The sequence below is a fragment of the Triturus cristatus genome, chromosome 3_2, assembly GCF_964204655.1.
Source record: "Triturus cristatus chromosome 3_2, aTriCri1.1, whole genome shotgun sequence".
In the NCBI taxonomy this organism is placed as follows: domain Eukaryota; kingdom Metazoa; phylum Chordata; class Amphibia; order Caudata; family Salamandridae; genus Triturus; species Triturus cristatus.
In genome coordinates, this window is record NC_140584.1 from 461,003,832 (window position 1) to 461,025,877 (window position 22,046).

A 22,046-nucleotide genomic window follows, 5' to 3' on the forward strand; every position below is an offset into this window, starting at 1 on the left:
CTCATGGAAGAGATATTTTGGTAAATTTCTTTGGCAAGGCAGCAAGTTGGTGCTGACCTCTTTATTGCCTGAATGACCAGTGGTCTGACCTTTACAACCAATTATAACACAAATGAGATAAACTACTTGGATCGTTTAGTGTGGCATAGGGATGGAGCATTGCTCACAACTTCATACAAAAAACAACAAATATCAATCCCCTTCAAAGGTACAGTTGTCGTCATCCAATTGTCCTCAGGGACAATCTGCCATTCGGACAGTTTCTGAGGCAGTGGAGTTGTTTCTTTAACATTTACTATTTTAATGAAGCTGAGCAGTTAAAATCTAGATTATTGGAAAGCGGATACCCCAGTAAGATTATCTCTAGAGCACTGAAAGGGTTTGCTTTTGTCCTAGAATGACCCTTATCATACCAAAAGTTAGAGACAAAAAATAAGACCAGATTGTAATGGTTAGTACCATCAACCCACCAGGCAATGTGAACAGAAGATCATCAAGATAAACTGTCCCTTTAGTGAGGAGACCTGTACAGAGAAACCATTATTTGTGTTCAAATGTAGCAGAAATGTTAGGGACTTTGTAGCCCAAGCCCACAGAAATAGTAACATTTGTAGTGACATTAGGACCATGTGGAGACTCCCAAGTGTTTAAGCACACAATGAAAGTGGCAACTACCTAGCTTGTAAATACACTACCAACACAAATGTATTAGTTGACAATTTGAGGACTTATACATTTAAATCTTTTTCAAACTGCAAAACTCAAAATGTAATTTATGCTATTAATTGTAGTTATGATTTATCCAGCGTGGGTAAAACGTAACAGGTTGTGAAGTAGCACATTTGCCAAATTAAGTGAGGAGGAAACACCACAGTACTGCTGGACACTAGATAGCGTAGATGGCTGATCTTACTTGAGAGCACACAACGGGTCTCAATGATGTGACTTAAAACCATCTTTTGGTTTTGAGTGTATGACTCCTGTTCCTCTCACTCGATTGTTCCAGATTTTAAGTATCCTTTATTATGTGTGACTGACCTCACAATCGTATTTGTGTTTTTATGTTAGGTGTGCAATGTTCATGATAAACATACACATGCATGTGTGAACAGTAACATGTTTAGTTCCAGCACTGATGGGTATAACAATAGATCCATTCGAATACAAGACGTGTGCTTTGGGCACTGTACTTGTACCATGAATAGACAGAATTAGCTAGCACCATATTGATGTTATTCATTTGGACCCAGCATATTGAATGCACCATTGGTTTTATGATTATTGAGTCATTTTGTCAGATTATTTTGTTTATGCCAGTTATGGTTTCTCAGAACATAACTTACCAAACAGGTTGCATTGAAGTCCTGCTGATGTGTGATGAGTCTTGTTGAAGTATCTTTGTGGCATCTGATCACTGGTCGCATTATATTGAAGTAATGACCATATTCCAACATGGCTGCTGTTAGACCTGTCATCCTTGGTGTTGTCTTCTCCAAACTTTTTTTTTCAATCCCGTTTTCAGATTTTTTTGTTTGTTGGCATTAGGAGTCTGTGCATTGTACCACTGCTATCCAGTGCTTGTGCTCTCTCCTTAAAACATGGTCATATTAGCTTTGACCTGATTGGCATATTTAATTTACTTATAAGTCCTTAGTACATGGTTGTACACGTACCCAGGGCCTGTAAATTAAATGCTACCAGTGGGCCTGCAGTACTCATTATGCCACCCACTTAAGTAGCACTTTAAAACTGGTCTCATACCTGCCAGTGCAGCCTGTAGTGCAGTATTAAAACTGACAATTCACCATGGCAATATAAACCTTTTCCCAGGCCTAAACCTTCCCTTTTCAAACATATAAGTCTTCCCTAAGGTAGGCCCTAACAGGCCATAGGGCGGGGTGCTTTTAATTTAAAAAAGAAGGATGTCTTTTAAAGTTTTAAATATCATGGTAGTGAAAAACTCCTAAATTTGTTTTTCCACTGCTATAAGGCCTATCTGCCCTCCCCCAACCCCCCGCCCCCCAATTGCATAAAATTGGGTTACCCTATTACATTTAATAAGTGCTAAATCTCTGATCGGGAACAACTAGGGATGTCAATTATGAACTCAAATTATATTTTAACATCGTCTTCAATTGTAAAGTTGTCATTATCGTATCCTACCCTTTTGGTGCCTGTGACCTGGGTCACATGACTGTGAGTAGCTTAACAGTTAGTCATTGTGTATTTTCCCAGACAGTGAGACAAATAGGGATTAAGTGTTGGTGGGATGGGCTATCCTGCCAGGATGGGTGAGCCGAGCTGTTCCTGACCCACTCACATTTCAATGGGCTGCCTCCAGCATACACACAAAAGAACCTCTCATCAGTCTTTTGTTATCCCAGTCATTTTAGAGCCTTGGCAGGGGAACGGGAGAACTTTCCAGAACCAGATGTGAGGGTAGCCAGGATGTCACCCCCATTTCAAAGACTGGCAGTGGTTATACATATTGGATCTCCTGAATCACCTCTTCAATACACTCCTGTATCTGTGGAAGGCCTCAAAAGGACTGTCTTGTACTCTGGAGGACTGCCCTGTTGCTTTCGGCCTGCCTTACTGTTTGAAGGAGAGAGGACCACGTCAGGACTACCAGAATGACTCTGAGGGCTAGTTGGTTGGCTTCATGTGTGAGCTACAAGGACATAACAAGCTCCAGAGTCCTTGAACCCTGCACCTGGTCTCAACCGGAGTGAGTCCTAACCCTCCCAAGTGGTGGTCCCTAGTCCCTGAATCCTTGGAAGTGGTGCACTTACCCAACCCAAAAAGATGGGAATTAGAATAAGTTTCATCAAAAAGAAGAACCGACAGAAAACGGGCACCTACCTGCCAGCCGATCCGCCCAAGGTTTATCGCTGGTTAGCCTGATTTTACTATACCTCCCGCTATGTTCATCTCCACAGCAGCAGTTCCTGTTCAGCGGGACCTCTGAGCATCGGTGTCTGACCTCTTGTACCCCTCTTCGGCTACGTCTTGCAGCTTTGTTCCACTGGAGGTTTTTGACTTCCAAAAATTTGTCCAAGCCCAAAGGTAAAATTTGTCACTGGGCGTGATGCCGAGAGGCTTCCCATTGATGACATTGAAGACCTCCTCAGCAGGGAAATCTGGCTTCTCCTGCTCTGAGCTTTTTCCCCGCCATCATTGATGACTTTGTCCATCTCTCCCCGACAACGACGAAGACTCCTCTGACACAGCCTCCTGCCTTGCCCCTCTGAACTCTACATTCTCTCCTGGAATCTTTCTCAGAATTTCTTCTAAGTCCAATGGTAAGCTGAGACCAGGCCCAATCCACCTTGTGTATCTGATTCACGCCCTATCATGGTTGCCCTTAGCTTTTGACTCTTCCCCAGTCTTGAGTGACCAGATACCCGCAGTTGGCGCTTTGATATTTTAGGCGCTAGTTTTCAATAAAAACTTTAAAAATTCATTGTTGTGCCATTTAATTCATTAAAATTGTCTCTATTTTTATAAACTGGTATGTTTTTTTTTTGTTGTGTGTTCACTTTATTTTTGTTTATGTTCATGAATACTTAACAAAGAGCCTCTAAATGAAGGCTGACTGCTTTTGTGCCAAGTTACCAGAGGGTTAAGTACAGGTTAATTTAGTGACTTTTGTGGTTTACCCTGACAAAGATTGTGATTGTTGTTTGGTAGGGTTTTCCCCTTACTCAATCAAAAACCTAATTTCTTACATCTGCCCTTAATGTTAAGTTAGCGATCCAGATTGGATTGTGGACAGTATTTTGAGTGGTGTAGGTCAGGATACATGATGCTCATAACTCACAACACAGTTAGTGAATCAGTGGCCCTACTTCAGTCCTCTCACCTATATGCACAATTTCGCCACTGGCCACAAAACACTTGCTCATGGTCTGTTCATTGATGGGATTTTTGTGCATGCACACCGCTGTGAGCCTGTGTGCCTCTTTCTGAATGTAACAGGATATGCATGCCTCACTGGCGTATGAGTGCGGATTGTTGAAGGCTGAACACTTTACGTGTCTAATTTGGCACCCGATTCACAGTTTTCAGTCATTTCCGTGATCAACATGAGGACACTTCTGCACGCTACGCGTCTTTATCTGCATGTATCTGGTTATGCATGTTTCACTTTGACCATTGTGTGTCCACCATGTACCTACACACTATGTGCATACCACACCACGTTTTAGCAGATGTCATTTGTGTGGTGTCCCAATTAGTGTCTGTAAAGGGATCTAGGACTATATCCATTCCAGGTATCTATAACTATTGAATGCAGCACATTTTTGGTCTTGTTTTTTAGAATGAGTTGTGAGAATTTTGGATATTCATTGTGTGTTTGTTTCCATAGTGTTACAGGTTAGTAAACTTTGCTATGAAATTGACGTGGGTGTAAGTGTATGTCATGGGCTCCCCTCGTACCTCTCACTGCACTTCATTCAGTTTTGTCTCCGCAATATAATGATTAGGCTGTCTGGTTTTAGGTTTAAGCCTATAATAACTGACAAAACCCCATCGGAAGGTTAATAGCCCTCACCAGTGTAAACATATTAACACTGTAGAAATCCCTGCACATCCACTAACTAAATGCCATTCAAAGAAAGGAAAAGGAGAGTGAAAGAGTCATTTTTATTTCTTCCTGAATGGGCCAATACAATGTAACTTTGTTATATCAGAAGTAAGAAAGACTGGGCTAACATTATTCTGCTTGAGTTTTGTTGTTTAGGGATGTTTCTTCTTCCTTTTTCAGTTTTGTGATCTTTGATCTAAAGATACATGGGTTAGAAGCATGTTTTAGGTGTTTATTTATTTCATAAACTGTAGAGAATCAGTAAATATCTAAATCATAATTGATTTTTTGGCTACGTTTGAGTCTTGCACTAATAGTAAAAATGTAGGTTTCATAGGAATCTTTTCCAACATGTACCATCACATTTACCCACAGAAAATGGGTAAAAACTCTTGATACATCAGCCCCTTTTCTAGTGAGTCAGTATTGATAGTAGGTGAATTGCCAAACACCCCAGGCTACAAACATTCAATGCAAGGTATAGTGACAGGTATATGTGAAAAGAGTGCAGTCACAAAGCATCTGGGATACTAGTGAAAACATGACACCAGACGTTTGGAAAACATGGAGTGCAGTGTCACTTGGAATGCTGCTACAAAATGTTCTTACCAAGTTAAAAAAAAGATTGAAGTGATATTGTTTGTATTTGCAGTGATTCAACTACGTATATGAAAAAGTTGTGTGATGAAGCGCTTCCCTGTAAGAGATCCTTGCCGCTTGTTAGATGATATGCTGAAAACATCTTTACAATCTTCAGAGTTAATGAAGAATGCTACTGACTTTTTAGTCCATTCTGGTGCACTGTTTTGTTATGCGCAGAAACTAAAATGCTAATATTTCTCATTTTGTGCTTTGTGTGGCATCAAAGAAAGAGTCATCTAACTGTGTCACTTAGCTGGTGGCTCTCAGTCCTAGAGGCCATGAATGCTATATTATCCATGTGACAACTGTTTACAGAGCTTTTGCTGAGTGATGATGCAAACGGCAAGAAATATGAGGATCTTTGGTCACATGTTGATAGTGATTTGAAAAAAAGTACACTCTACTGCATTCTTAGATTTTTACAGGAAAGCATGACTGCTGTAGTGGACATAATAAAAAAAGAAAACTAGAGTCTGAAAACACCCTTGTCTACCAAGTGTTCAGCATAATTCCTGTAGATGTTAAACATGTCCTTGAGAGGAAGCTGGGCAACACTTTTAGAGCCTTTGGCACTGCAACAGTATAGTGCTTGCCACTTGGTGAGCAAAGAAATGTTGAGAGCGATTCAAGAACTTTTATTTACAATGTATGAGAAATAGCCCTTAACCAACCATGGCATTTGAAGTCAATGAAACCTCACTGTGGCACTCTGCACAATTTATAGATCCCTTCCGTAAAGGAAAATTTTCTCCAGAGTTGCAAAAGTGCTGCCTCATTATTGACCGCTTCAATAACTCTGAGGGCATATGCTCCCAGTTCAACCCATATGTTGCAGAACCTGTCGCAGAGAATCACAATCTTCAGGTGCACCAGTATTGGCATGGAAAGCTATGCAGGTGGCCAGAGTTAGCAAATTGTGTACTGGCTATTTTGGCGTGGCCTGTCTTAAGTGGCAATGTTGAGAGGGCCTTTTCACAGATAAAAGTTTACATGGGAAGGAAAGAGCGAGCATGCATGACCAAAGACTCACGGAAGATGTATTGTATGGTGTACTACGATAAGTTTAATTTGTAAAAATGTATTTAGACCTCATATACACTGTACGTACACTGTCTATATACTGTGCACTATCAGTGCAGAAAACAAGCAATAATAAAAGCAAAAAGTTCCATAAACACCAGAAAAACACTGTTTTTGTTGTTTTTAATGGCGCAAAAATGTGTAACCACTGATAACCACTGTTTTTAAGGTATTGAGATCACTTGAAAACACTGAAAAAACCCCACCAGAATTTGCCAAAAATAGAAACTGAAAACAGGAAAGCCTAATAATGAGCATACAGTTTAGAATTCTTACAATGTATGTGATGCTGATGAATTGACGTTTCTGTAATTGTTAACACATGGAATCACACACAAGTGACTCTTTAGGTCTACTGGTTCGATCCTTGGTGTTCCATTGAGCACCCATGCACACCAGACTTGATATGGTGGGGTTAGACTTGTCAGTCTTACGGTGGTCGTCCTGCAAACTTTTTGCCATTCCTCTTCTTTGTGCTGATTCTTTTTGTTGGCCTTATGACTCTGAGTACTTTACCACTGGTAATCAGTGCTAAAGTGCATGTGATTGTCCCCTAAACATGGTAACATTGTTAGATACCTAATTGGCATATTTAATTTATTTGTACGTCTCTTGTAAAGTGGTATACCATATACCCAGGGCCTGTAAGTTTAATGCTGCTAGTGGGCCTGCAGCACTGATTGTTCCACCCACACAAGTAGCTTTTAAAACTTGTCTCAGGCCTGCCACTGCATAGCCTGTCTGTAAAATTGTACTGCCACTTCCACTTGTCATTTAAAACCCTTTGCCAAGCCTTAAACTTCATTTTTAATACAAATAAGTCACCCTAAAGTAGGCCTTAAATAGCCCATAGGACAGGGTGCTGTGTAAGTAAAAGGTAGGACAGGTGCTTTTAAGCTTTGCATGTCCTTGTAGTGAAAACGCCTAAATTCGTTTTTCACTACTGTGAGGCTTATACCCTTTTACGTTGTAATTCCTGATTGGAAAGGAGTAGCTGTCATGTTTCATTTCATTGGAATAGTAATGATACATCCTCTTTGCTACTAAAGTTGGACTGCACATTACTATTTTAGAAATGCCACTTTTAGAAAGTGGACATTACTCTACTTTTCTGCTCTGTGTGCCTGTGGCCTCTCTCCAGTACACATCTGGGGAGTGACAGCTAAACTATGTGCATTTCCGCTAGACAACTCCTAACACAGGGAGGTAAGTGTATCTGAGTACTCATCTGTATTCCAATTACTCTTTCTGGGCAAGAAGTGAGGGAGGGGCTGACACACCTGAATAGGCAGTGCCCTGTCCCCGCAGTAAGGGCTGATTACCCCCTACTTATAGTCTGGAGCCAGATCTGGGAAGAAAGGACCATTGTGCACTTCATAGACCCTTCTTTGAGGTCACCTCTTATTCAAAGGCACAGGTGGGTATACGTACTGGGTCTCTGACTCCATCAGATCACACACTTATGGGCCTGAACTGCACTCTGTCAGAAGAACTGCTGTGCTGCATCAAGGACTAATACTGTGCTGGACTGCTGATTTGGAAAGTCTGCTTTGCTGCTGTGCTGCCGTGCTGCCTGCTGCTCTGTGACCCTGCTGAGGGAGAGGTGGACTCTACCTTGCAGCTGAAGTGATCTCCAATTTCTTGTTTGCTTGCCTCCTGTTGCTTGAGACTTAGGGGTATCAAAGGGTCTAGCCCTGCTCCTGTGCCTGGTTCACTGGAAGTGTACCTAGATACTTGCGCCAGAAAAATCAATGCATCTCCAGTCTACGGGTAGCAGAACCGGCGCATCGACCCGGTTGCGGGAGCAGAATTGGTGCATCGCACTCGGAACCGACACATTGCCCGAGAACCTTCGCTTCAGAACCAACGCATTGCCGCCACTGTGTGGAGAAGATTGACGTATCGCCCTCCAGCCTGGCCTGTCCTCCATCGCGGTTGACCTAAACTGTTTAGTTTGCCACCGGTCCCGTGCGACCAGATGACCCCCATTGAAGTTCATTGCTTCTACAAATTCATATCTCAACTTCTACGTATTAGATTTTTGTTGTTTGGATCTTGATTTATTTTTAAAATCAGAATCTATTATTCCAATCTGGTGTGTAGTCTTTTTGTGGTGTTTTCATTGTGTTACTGTGTGTGTGTGTATATATCTGTGTGTGGGACAAATACTTTACACATTGCCTCTTTAGTTGAGCCTCACTGATCTGTGCAAAGCTACCAGAGGGTGAGCAAAGGTTATCTTTTAGTGTGTGATCTAGCTTACCCAGACAAGGATTGTGGTTCCTGCTTGGACAAGGTGTGTACCTCTGCAAAACAGATACCCAATTTCTGATAGGTGGTGCTACATGACCCATTCACTTTTGTGATGCTGCATATTACTTTTCTGACTTTTTATCGGTCACCTGGATTCAGACCATGTCAGACCATGTTGTTTGTTAAAGCATCTACCTATTCAATAGAAAATACTTCTGCATTTATGGGACGTAGCCATATAATAACGTAGTGGTGAGTGCTTACTGTTGTAGATTTAGACTTTCAATGGAGCGGTAATTATGCTCTAGATATCACAGAATAAGAGCCCCTTTTTCTGTTTTTATTTCTAGGTGCATTAGCCTGATTACAATGTCCTGATGAATCCTGTTAAATTGCATCAGGTAGATTAAATTGCCCTCCTCCACCCCACATGGTAGAAACCTTGTTTCAGCACACTCTCATATATACGTATGAGCACTGTGTCCCCTGTACTTTTCTTCACTGTACCTAGTGCCCCTGTGTTAAAATAGTTATAATTCTGAGCAACAGAGGAAAGTGGTTGTCATTTGATCTATTTTCATTAAATGGATTTTTTGTTGTGTATGATTAACTTGGTGATATGATTTGCACACAGGATTCATCCAATTACTTTTGAATGATACTAGAAGGTATTACTTCTAATGAGTCTCTCAGGGCTATTGTGTTTAATGTGCAAAAAAGCATTTTTTCACGCAATACATGCAATCAACATTTGTGCATGTCTGTATTTACCTGCTATAGCAAATTAAAGACAGACCTTTTATCTTTGCCAGTGATTCTTACTTCTCTGTGGGCAATCTTGCATATGGTATTTGAGGGTTCTAGCCATATTCTAGAGTTAAAACCCACTGTTGAGGGCTTTACCGTTTGTTAAAGAACTTCTGTCTGAGTTAGAGGACCAAACTGTAATTGATGGTCCATAGGGAAGAGAGTTTTTTCATTACTGGTATAGCCCAAACAAGAGAGCTATTACGCTGACTGAACATTCACCCTGTGAGGGTAAAACTTCTATATCAAACAAGGAGAAAAAGTGGGAAAAAGAAAGTCTGACAGTGATATACTGGCACAGAAGGTCTGTATCAGCCATTACTGACCCTGTACTACTCGATTCTCTTCAATGGAGCTCTGACCAATGAATTGTTCTAATAAGTTTTAAATCTCAGATATCGGCAAAAGATAGTGGCATGAAGGTGCTATAGATTGACAACTTCTTCCTTTTATTCTTTTATATTAAGGATCAGTTGAGTGTCATCAGTGGAAAAAATGTATTCATGCCAAGAGCTGCTCGTAGCTTAGAATCTCAGCTCTCTGGCTTTTGGGGTAATTTGTAAGAATAAAGGGCTGCACAGCGAAATCTGGAGACTTAAAAAAAGACTTTGCTTGTAAGCTCATTTTTTCTGACAACGTTGTAGAGATACAGTATGTGATGTGAGTAGCCAAGGATTTTGAGTGCTGAGCCAAGTTTCAAAAGGATGAGTGCACAGACACTGCTGACACCTGTCGAAATCCTAGGATTGGCTAATAATGATAATACCTCTCAGTTCAGTCCTCATGCCGGGGTGCAATCTGATCTGAATGGACAAGGAATCACAGTATCTCATAATTTAGCAACTGGACCTTAACTGTCCCTTCCAACATGCTTTTAATAGGTGTGTATCTTAATTCTTTGTGTTGACCAAGTTAAGGTACATTCATTCGATTTAGATTACCTTCACCCCACCGAGAGCACTGGGATGCACGTTGGTATTTTATGCCTTCTAAGTACCTCATACTTGTATAATGTAGTTGATAAAAGGGATATAGATGTCAACTTTTGGAAGCCAGAACATTACACATGTGAAATCAAATTCTGACCTGTTAAGCAGATCTGAAATCTTGTACATGCATTCCTGTAGTTCAACAAGAGTCTTTTATTGAAAATCACAGGGTTGGATTCATCTGAGGTTTTACAGCATTCAGGGAAATGTTTGAGATATTCAATGTCAAGCAAAGCCTGCACACCCTCCTAATTATCCTGAAATGATGTGTAAAAAAGCGGTTTAGCATGAAATGAATGCTTGTTTCAGGAGTGCCCGGCCTTGATTCACAGATGTTGGCATCGTTGTGGAAATGAGTCCCTCAATATCTGAAGAAGTTTAGCTTATAGATGCAGCATACAAATTCAGATGTCGCACAGAATATAACAAACTCTGTCAGATTGGATACTCCATCACAAACGTGGCAAATGTGCTGTTGACCGTGTTACAAGTGCATTAAAGCCTGTGCCACTTGTCATACGGCGGCCGGGATGTCTTCCACATTGTATAGGATTATCTCTTGCACCGGACTCTAAATAAGGCCCCATGGTTTATTCTAAGGAAAGAAGTGCTGTCTGTCTTACATGGATTCGTCCTATTGTGCTTCAGTAAGTGAGTGAGTCCTAGGAAGAGGGCAGACACATTGTCTGCCCCTCAAAATATTAACTTTATAACCATGTTTGGTTAATTCTGCTTTGGTGGAACCATTAAAGTAAATGTTGAGGATTTACAGATGCCCTTTCTTATTCTGACTAACACTTGTATTATCACCCTTTGCAGTTTCAAAACAGTTATTTTGAGCCTTCTCTGCTGGTTCACAGTTCTGCCCTCCTGCCTTTTTCTACAACCTCTCCGATGCCCCTATGTTTACATTCTAATTATCTCTGAGTAGACTAAAATAAGTGAGAAAAACTATTTAAGGATATCTCTACGGAAATGCCCAGTTGTGAGTGCGAAATTTAGAAAAGTGTCCTTGAACAGCCATGCATAAATACTTGTTAATATACTCTTTCATATTTTTAGTCTAACTTTATTTCAGATTTTGGAAATAGTCTATTCAAAATACAATTTAAATAGTGCTGATGTCCCTATAGATCAATGAAAACAGAAACTTGATTCATGCAAATATTGCCTTGTGTTCTAACAATTTATATGTGAATAGATTGCTGGTGATCTCATTTTGTACTATATAGATGGAACCCTTACGCTCAAAGTGGTTTCCTATGTCAATCAAATGAACTATTTCACAATAACATGCAGAAGAATTCTAGATTGAAACATATGTTAGTTTGATATTGATGAGATATATACTCAATTTGCACGTTTTGTATCTTTTCAGCGGTGCTCCTGATCATGCTGTAATGCATCGTGTTCCCAGTCAATCTGCATCTTACACAGAAAGCTATCAAACGTTGCCAAAGACCTCCAGGCAGCCTACAGGATGCTCACCACCAACAATCCGCAATTTGCCAAGTGACTATAAATATGCACAAGACAGAGTAAGCCACTTAAGGATGTCCAACCAAGATAGAGTATCAACAAAGGAAGGCACAGTGTGGCAATTGTATGAGTGGCAGCAGAGACAGCAGTTTAAACATGGAAGTCCAACGGGGCAATTGTATGTGGATTTTCCAGACTTTAATGACAAACCAAAAGTAAAACATTCTTTGGAAGTTCCAAGATCCGTCTCTGTCCCACCTTCTCCCTGTGATATCCCTATAACAGGACATTCAAATGCTTTTCCTCCAAGAAGACCTCATACCCCTGTGGAAAGATTCAGTGTTAAACCTACAAATGAAAGGAAGTCTGTGGATATGGTTTTCACGGGATCACCAAGAAAGACTGGCAGGCATGCTGTTAAGGTAATATTTATTATTTCTGTAAAGAACATTGTCATGTTTCACTTAAAAATATAAGCAATCTACTCATCGTATAATTATGATGAATGGCTCAACATATATATATTTTTTTACTATCCCTATTTAAATGTAACGGTCATCCACAGTGGTATGCAGATTCTGAGTGCATGATGTAGTTTCCAATCGCAGCCAGCGATTTGCAATTTGCACACTGACTAGTTTATAAAAGAGAATGCAATTTGCTATCCTACCTATCTACTAATAACAGCAAACAAAGTGATTTAAGAAATGATTGAATTAACCTCAGCCACTGGCTATTGCTATAAAAAGTGCAGGAGGTACAATGGCACCAAGGTCACAGGAGACCTTCCTTATGGATGCCTTTTAGTACCTAACCAGGATATGAGTGGCACATTTTGTTTCCTTGTAATAGGGTCCCTGGCATCATTATTAAGCTTTTGAGTGCTCTGGCCGCAGTCAAGTCCATTATCTTTCACCCACCATGCCATTCTAGACCAAGACTAGCCATATGTTTATGGGACTAGGTCCTATTGCAGTAGAACAGTTTATCCTGAACTACCTGCCCGAGCCCAAGCTCCTCCAAATATGAACGGAGGTATCCCCCGATCTGTTCCAACCTATTAAGGTTCTCGGTGAGGTACAGCTTGAGACATTTTCAACTCATTAATGAACTTTAGTACCGTATAGCCCTGTGTTTTTGTGATTCACATTGTTCTCTCCTGCAAATTTACATTTTACATTTGCCTCCTAGTTTTGACATTATCATCAGAAAATGATGCTAAACTTGCTTAAAGATTGCAAATATTGAGACTGAATAAAATATATTCCTGTCCCTAAACCCCAGACCTATTATATGAATACTGTTTTCCGTGTTTATAAAGCTCTTTGTATTGAATTTGTTTTTAATAATCAGCAAGAGTGTTAATATATCACATCACTAGGATAAATCAATGGCAATTCCCTGCATCGCTGTATTATTTTATATTTAATGACCCACACTATTCAGCACTGACAACTTAATCTGTGAGCAATTGAAAGTGATCCGACCAGGGCACTCATATTTTCATGTTAATATTCCGTCAAAGTCTAGATTGGTAAATTGGTACTTCCTTTTTTTGAGCACAAGTCATAGATCCAAGCCATCCTTCATGTGTAGGAGCAGTGTCCGATCACCAGTTCCCTGCAATGTCTCTCTTGATCAACAGCATGCTTAAGTCCACCAGAAACCATTCTCACCGCAGTCTTCCAATCTCTTTTGCAGCCCCCAATAATATAATTTTGAGTGGGAAATCTAGGAGTCTTTCCAACACAGATCGGTCTTCCCAACACAGTGAACAATGTGTGTATAACTTTGCGCGAGAAGGCTTCAGTGATCAGACATCTATACTATGTGGGTAAAATGCCCACCTGTTATCTTGAATGATAGGTACATTGTAATCTCCCCTTTGTTTCCAGACCCATCTACGGGGGAAAAGTAAATCCTGTACAGACGTATTACAGAAATCTAGCAGAATTATCCAAATTGTGGGGTGCAGTGCTTAATTTGTGAAGGAAATCGCATCGGTGCCCGAAGGTTTGCTCAGAAGTCGGCGGCATATGCAATTAAACATCTGTGCACAGAATACCAAGGCTGGTAGTCTTTAATCCACTACCAGACACTCTCTACCCCTTTCCTCTCTCTTGCAGGTTCCCTTTTCTCCCTTTTTAATGGTTTTCTATCTTTGTCTCGCTCCTTCTTTCCCGTTTGTGTGTTTTCCCTCTCTTACACTCTGGAAATATGAGATGTAGAAAAACAAGTACCGGTCCCCCAAAATAGGTGCCGGTACTTCTCACCAGCAACCACTGGCTCAAATTGAGCACCGGTGGGATGTGTGTAGTGGATCCCTCCAATCTTATTTGTCCAAGGTGCCCAGGTTTTCTTCCCAGAGTGACCTCAATGCTGGCAGGTAATTTGGGTAGTTGCTGTTCCGATAATGGTAAATTTTGAGATTCTCTTCTTACTCAAGTTTTCAATTGTAAGTTGTGCTACTTGGGGGCTGTATTGGGGGGGGGGGTCAGCAATTGTGGTCAATACATCTCAAGCATGTGCCTTAGTTGAAAGTATCTATAAAACTTGGATTTATGTTGCTTTTATTTCCCCTGGTATTACAACATGTGCAGCCCTACTCACCTAGACCCAGGGACAGTCAAACCATATAGGAGTCACAGAGGTTTCAGGAGATAAAGTATGCCTGTACCACAATTATACAATAGAAAAACTATACAATAACAAAACAGTGGCCACACAAAAAATTCAAAGAAATTCAAATTATTTAAATAATTATTTGCCCCAAATATATCATAATACAATATACAGACAAACAATTTATGATCAACATGTTACACTAAACAATCACATACAAACAATATATAGTGTAAACATTAACCAAAACAATGTTTTTTTTATTTTTTTATTTAATAGTTTCAGTGGTCCGAACCAGATCAAAACTATTGCAACCAATGCTTCTTCCCCAATTTGCCAGTAATGCGTTAACTACATTTCGACACTCACAATTTACTGGGTCATCGTCAGGACAGAAAATGTTTTGAACAGAAATGTTATTGACCACTGAACAAAACACCTAACCACTAGATTAAGCATCACAAGGGAAACCTCCTTGCAAATTACGATTGAGTTACTTGTAGCGTATGTATCCCCTAAGACTGGAAGACCATCGTAAGCTGCCTGTATGCCGACAGTCATTCTTAATGCAGTCCCTCTGAGGAGAATGGAGTTGTGTAATTTGGTAATCGTTATTGTGCCGAACTTAAATTTTTGTCAGAATGAGCTTAATTTAAAATCTTGGTTACTGAACGGGCCTAAAGAGGAATATAATTGATACTGGGCCCTTGGACCTATTGGTCTTCCAGTCTTAGGGTGATACATATGCTACAAAGGATTCAGTCGTAATTTGCAATGAGGATTCCCTTGTTTTGCTTAATCAGGTGGTTAGGTGTTTTGTTCAGTGGTCATCAACATTTATGTTCTTTCTGCTCAAAACAGGTTATGTCTTGATGATGACATAGTAAATTGTAAGGGTCAAAACATTGTCGGCGAATCATTGGCAAATTGGGGAAGAACCATTGGTTGCGATAGGTTCCATCCTGTTCGGACCATTTCATCGTTTTTGTTTATGTTTACACTGTATACTTTTTATGTGATAGTTTAGTGTAACACTTGGATCACAAATGTTTTGTCTGTATATTGTATTGTGATATAATTTTTGACAAATAATTATTTCAATAACAATTTCAATTTCTTTGAATTTTTTGTGCTTGCACTATTTTTCTATTGTATAGTTTTTCTATTGTATAATGGTGGTGCAGACATACCTTGTCTCCTGGAAGCTCTGTGACTTCTTTATGATTTATTCCCCCACGAGCATGGCAACACAATTCATATAATTCCTACCCACCCAGGATTTCCCACTGTGATCCCACAGCCATCCGATTGCGCTGTATGCACTAAGTACACTCTGTCATAGTGGCATATCCTGCATGATCGTGCCTTTCCAGTTAATCCAACGAGGGACCTTTGTCAGTAACCCCCCCGAAATTATGGTTGAAAGGGGTAGGGTCCTTATGGGGGATCATAGAGAAGTTTCTTCCAACAGGTCACATTAAGCACAGAAGTCCACATCCCAACATAACCAATCGTTTACAACACTGATCAATTGAGTGGCCCAATAAAAAAGGTGCATGTCTTCCATTCCCCACCCTCTTCATACACTGAATGGGTACATTTATCAAAGGCGATCCTGTGGGACTTGTTTACCAAGAGGAATTTGTATGGGTAATTTTGGCACATCTAAAGAATCTTTGGAAGTAGAATCATTTTATATAAAGCTGTCCTCCCAATAAATTGATGTGTAGCCTGCTTCTGCTCTGTGTATCTCTTCATCCCTTCTAACAGGGCTGTCATGTTTAGTTCCCACAATTTTGTAGGGGCTGGGGCAATAATTTGCAGACATTTCACCGTTTGGCAAACACATGACTCACTCTTGAAGCCAGTGTCTGGCCCACGGTGATTGCTATTTTCTTTCTTTTTAGGTCTCGCTGGCGTTGCAGCGCGAAGCGCTGCCGCCAATGAGACTTATTGTCGCCGTGTTTGCTCCCAAGGGAGACAGACCAGGGCACGCGCAGCGATTGGGGTCTGTGGACGCGCAGACACACGCGCACGCACACACGCCTAACGCGCACACACACACCTCGTTGCTGACTTGCTCTACTTTTTTCTAGGTTGTGTCTCTCTACCGTCTGGGACTACTGTCCCTCCAATCGATTTACTTCTATCTTATGTAAATACCCCCCCCCTCTGCTTTCTAGTTTTCCTGTTCCCTCTGCCTCTCTTTTCCGCTTTCCCTTTGTTCCCCCACCTCTCACGTTCTTCTCTTCCTTGCTTCACTCGGCCCTTATATCCCTCCAGGTGTGCCACATCCTCCAAAGCTCCACCCCTCTCCTCTCTTCTTTAACGTCCTTTTTGCTGCAGTCTGTCTTCTATCTGTCTCTCCATCTTCTCTCTATTTCACCTCTTTCTCTCCCCCTTTGTCTGCCTTGCCATCTCTTCTCACTCTTCCCTTTCTCCTCCTCGCTCTTTTCCGTCTCACTGCTCTCTTTCTCCCCTTTCTTTCCTCCGTTTTCCGTTCTCTTCTTCTCTCTGTCCCTTACCTCTGCCTATCCCCTTTCTCTCGAGTTATCTGAGCTCCCCTCCTCTCACCGCACACGCCCTCCCCTCCTCTGTTCTCTCCCTGTGCTCCCGGCGGTCTCTTTTTAAGGTCTCTCCTCGACGTCTCTCTTCCGGAGGTGCTCAGACCATGCCCTACTATAGCTCTCATTGCCGCTCTGCACACCTGCCCCCCCCCGCCCCCCCGCCCACCAGGGGCCACAGATGCATGCCTGTCCCCCCCCTGGGCGGAGCGGCAGCCAACGGCCGCAGCATGACGGAACCACTCCGTCATGAGCACACGGTGCCCGTGGCTCATGACGGAGTGGTTCCGTCATGAGCATGCAAGGGGTTAAAACGCATTGTCATTTACAATGCCAATAGCTTAAACTTGCGTAAATGCGAGACCTATTGCATTGCAAATGCTTGTTTTAACGGGGATGCCCCCCACATACCCATGCTGCCCTTTCCAACCTGTTGACAGGATATCCTTACATGCGACTGCAGTGCTATTTAATTAGGCACTGCAGAGCTTGTTGTGATATGTCCTTTGGCAGGAACACTGAAGACTTAAAGTCCAAATGCCAGTGGCAACATGTATACTCAAATATTTTAAGTCTGAGCTTTAAATAGTTAGTTAAATGCACCATAAGACTGACTTTTCCCATTTCACTCAGAGGCCAGATGCCTTGCTTTAGATGTGCCAAACTTTGCATCATTTACTGGCACTAGGTAATGCAGAAAGAGAAGCATGTCATCTTATATAGGGATATCCTGTCTTCAGTGCTCCTTTGGAATTCCCTGTCAGCAGTTTGTGTTATATCTTTTCCACATATTAGATTCCTTAGTGACAGAGTATTTGCTTAATATGTCAAATTACAATGCTCTTTTAGCCTACGATTCTTTGTCAGAGCCCCACTCGAATGCTTTGTGAATGCTAAAGATACTCCCCTAATTGCCTCTCATTCGCAATGCTGCCATCTTGAGAAATCTATTGCAACAAACAACAATGCAATAGGCAGAATATTTTAACTAATGTCAGTCCACTTGCAATCACTTGGGTCACATCCTAGTCAATCTTTTTTTGCCTTTGTGCCACTCTGGATAAAGATAAGACATGACCAAATCCAGCTTCTGCCTCAGTTGGAACAGTCCAGCTGAAACTGCCTTGCTCCATCACCACATCAGGTCCTTTTTTGATGGGAACAGAAGCAACACCAGACAGGTTTACTATTTTAGCTAAAAATGCATTCTCAAGTCATGTTGGGGAGATGGGCGTAAAAAATATTATACTTTCCAGAGCGTACCAATTACCAAAGTTATGTTTAGGAAAATTGCATAGTTTAGAATAAATTTTATGGAAATTTCCTTTCTCGTGTTTTATGTAAAAAAGGCTCTTTGTGAATTTAAAAGATAATAATAATGCCCAAAGCGTTTTTCAAATTGTCATTTCATTTATAACCAACAAAATGCTGGAATTAGAAAAATGAACTATTGATAATGTTGTCCTCTAAAGCTAGTTTCACTTGAAATGTTACACTCTCATCTTTATTACTTTGAGGGAATGGCAACCATATTATGCTGACGCTCTATAAAGTGTGAAAAATATTTGATATGTCTGTTAGAGAAGCTCATCTTTAGCTGACGTCGTCATATTTCAAGAGCAAGTGTCTTCGTAGTTTATTGATCACTTTTGGCTACATGACCTTTCCTGTAATACACCATCAAAACGTTGTGCGAAAAACATGGCACAAAAAGGGAATTTAAAAGAACAATTCAATTTTTTTGCTTCTCAAAAGTGTTTCAATCTTTATAGTCTTTCTCTGGCTATTGCCATGCCAACCTTTTCTGCTTCCTATCAGTGGCGGCTTGTACTTTGACCAGGAAGGGGGGCGGTCGGGGCACAAACACACACATAAACACTCACGCACACTCATGCATTCACACATGCACACACACAAATCCATTCACAGCACTCCTTCCCAAATATTCATGCACACACCAAACATTGAACATAAAATCATACTTACCTGCACAGCTCTGCCTCGGAGATCCCAGGAGGGTTGGGGCTGCTGCTGCTGCCTTCCTTCATTGGCTACCTAAGGTAAGCCAATGAGGGAAGGCAAGAGTCCCTCACTCGTCACAGAGTGGGATGAGTTCATTGAGACTGCTGACCACATCCCACTCTGTGATGATGTGTCAGTCATTGACACTCGGCCCTGGGCTCTTTAGGGCTTAGAACTCAGGGATAATCCCCCTTGTTATGAGGGGGATGGCCTCCAGGTGCTTTGCCAGGCTGAATAGGTCACGCCTACAGGAGCTATGACTTCTTCAAACCTGCAAAGCAGCTCAGCCAGCCAGGAGCCTGCGCATTTAGCGCATGTCTATATTCTGGCTACCTGAGCTGAAAATAAAGGGTGTCTGTCAGGCTGACCTTTGCGCGGCCTGACAGACACTCTGTGTGGTGGCCAAAAGGTGAGGGGTCATGGTCCCTCAGCCCATAAGGATGGGCTGTGGTCGCTTCCTATCCTATTTGCTTGCTACTAGAAGGCCTCACTAGCAGTTCTGTAACTAGTGCAGAGTTCGTTTAGGCATCTACAATTTAGGGGGTGTCTGTTTGTTTATTAATGAATTTTTAAATGTTCCTGGTTCATCTACCTTGACTTTTCTCTCTGTGCGTACGTATCGAGACACATTTCCTACAACATTGGGACTTAGGTAAGATTATGGCTACTAAATGACATTTGCTGGTTCATCATTTTAGATGACCTGTCGTGTTTATTTTCCTGATTCTGCCATATTATGAGCATTTGAACATGAGTTGGATAGGATCTGGCATTGTCTTCTTAACAGATACATGAATATGATTTAATTACAAAGTAAGACACCTCAAGTCACATATTGGTCCATGAGTAGGTGCACCTCCTGATCAGAAACGTGTGCCTGTGCTTTTCTAACGTTAATGATTTTGGTGAAGATTGTAAGAGAAGCATGTTCCATTAACAGTCCTTCAACTGAGAGGCTTCTATTCACCTTCTTGTTCACAATCACATCTTTCTGACAGTAGACATTATTTTAATGAAATGGCAGGTTTTTTTTCATTTGGCTTTGGAACAAATCTTTATAGTTTGATTGGAGATTGGAGGTATGAGGAATCCCTGAAATGCAATGGGCTTTAGATAATCATGTTGCACATAAGTAAATCGTACTAAAAATAAATCTTTATTGGGTGTATGAAGAGACTAGTGGTTTTATAGACACTATTCGGAGACTGCGATTTAGTTTGAGAACAAACTATGAATCTCCAACTAAAACCTATTTGTGTATTTGTATTCCGACTGTTTTAGTTATTGGGCCATGATTCTGAGTTGAAACCCCTGGATAAAGGATGAAGGTGGGCAGTGTGTTTACCACGGATAATTTAACATTGTACACATGACGATGTAAAGAAATCTTTTTTCTTAAATTTAATTGAATGTGACTTTGTTAATGTCCTAATGCTTGTTTGTTTTCTTTTTCATGCTTTTACAATTTTGCATTAATGTATCCAAATTCACCCATATTCAGTAATCCATACCCACAAGCGGAAATGAAACTAATCAAAATGTGAACCCATAAATTCTATAATTAACAAACCTAACATTGACATCTGGAAAATCAACTGTGCAGAAGGGAAATTCAAAGGAAGTAATTAAGAAAGAAAGAATGATTTAAAATAGCCAGAAATTAATCAAAGCAAAAACAAATAGCTAGGAATATGCCAGATTCCCAAGGGCATAATTGTGACGCTCCCTTGAGGAAAAAATTACCAGACGAGGCAAACCATGCATGCTTGTTTATGAACAATGCTTGTAAATGATCAACGATGAAACATTGTTGAGGGTGGAGTCACTACATTCAAAGTGGTGATCAGTAGTTTATGAAATAAGGGCCATTAGCTTTGATCATATCTGCTCTTTATCCCATTCCTCAGGTCTTAGTGCTATTTCACGATGGGGAATAACAGTCACAGAGAATCTGTGCATGAGCAGTTATGTCCACAGGTTCCGGGCTATACGAGGGACTTGTTTACATTGTCAGTAGTAGTGCTGAAACTCTGGGGCAGATCTGGACCTACATTGGACGCTCTTGCTAATGTGTGGGAATGTCCTTATCTTAGCCATCGTAAGCGCTCAGGTCATTATTGAGTCCCTTTGCCAAGAATATCATCATGGAGCACACAGATTCCTATGTGTGCCTACCTTTGTATCAAGCATTTACATAAAATGGATGAAAATAAAATGCTACGAGGATGATGCCTTTTGTATTGAACAAATATGCTAAAACTCCTTTTTATGTATTTTTGAAGGAAAGTCTAAGTTTACTTCCTCGAATAGGGAAGCAAAGTAGCTTATTGATGGGCAGACAAGAAACCACAGAAGCTGCGAGTAAATTTTCCAAAAAACACCAATGTTTAATGGATTTGGCAATTGATGCATGCTACGGTTTGATGAAAAATTATGCATCAGATGAAGTTCACTCATCTTCCTGTATGTTTCTAGATTTGCTTAGAAAAATAACCAATTTATTTACTGCGTGCCGTTGATATGTTTCAGAGGAGAGATTTAACTTTTTGCCCCGTAACCATAACTTAAGACGTCCTGAAATATCCAAAGATTAGAAAAAGGAATCACAAATGTGTTGATCTGTTCAAAAATAGTAACCCTTAGTTTCACGAATAAATCAAATACATCTCCAAAGTCACAATTAAATGAACCAGATATACTGTTTTCACCGATCCACGAGAGAGGGCATCAAAGTATTGCTCACATAAGCTGACCGGTTAATGCATTGTAAAGATTTCAAAGTGATGTGCTCATGCAGATATGCTGAGAGAAATGAAAGTTAGAGAGGGGAGTCTGACAGTGTCAGTTCCATTCTTTAATTTATTATGAGGTGGGGGAGGTTTATGTTGGGACATTCTGGGCTCCCTCCACATGTTAAAAATGTATGTGAATACACCGTAGCGAAAGACATGCCTAGTTTTTATTAATATCCCTTCTCACCTGCCCTGAAGATGAGTATGA

General features: G+C 40.8%; 1 protein-coding gene across 5 annotated transcripts in view; it reads left to right on the plus strand.

Annotated features, from left to right (window-relative positions):
• Nucleotides 1-22,046, plus strand: part of PLEKHA7 (pleckstrin homology domain containing A7) — a 954,991-nt gene that overhangs the window by 692,042 nt on the left and 240,903 nt on the right. For all 5 annotated transcript variants that reach the window (XM_085648087.1, XM_085648089.1, XM_085648088.1 and 2 more), the window contains one exon: nt 11,738-12,260. In XM_085648087.1, the coding sequence (XP_085504213.1) occupies nt 11,738-12,260 (523 nt within the window). The remainder of the gene's footprint in view (nt 1-11,737; nt 12,261-22,046) is intronic.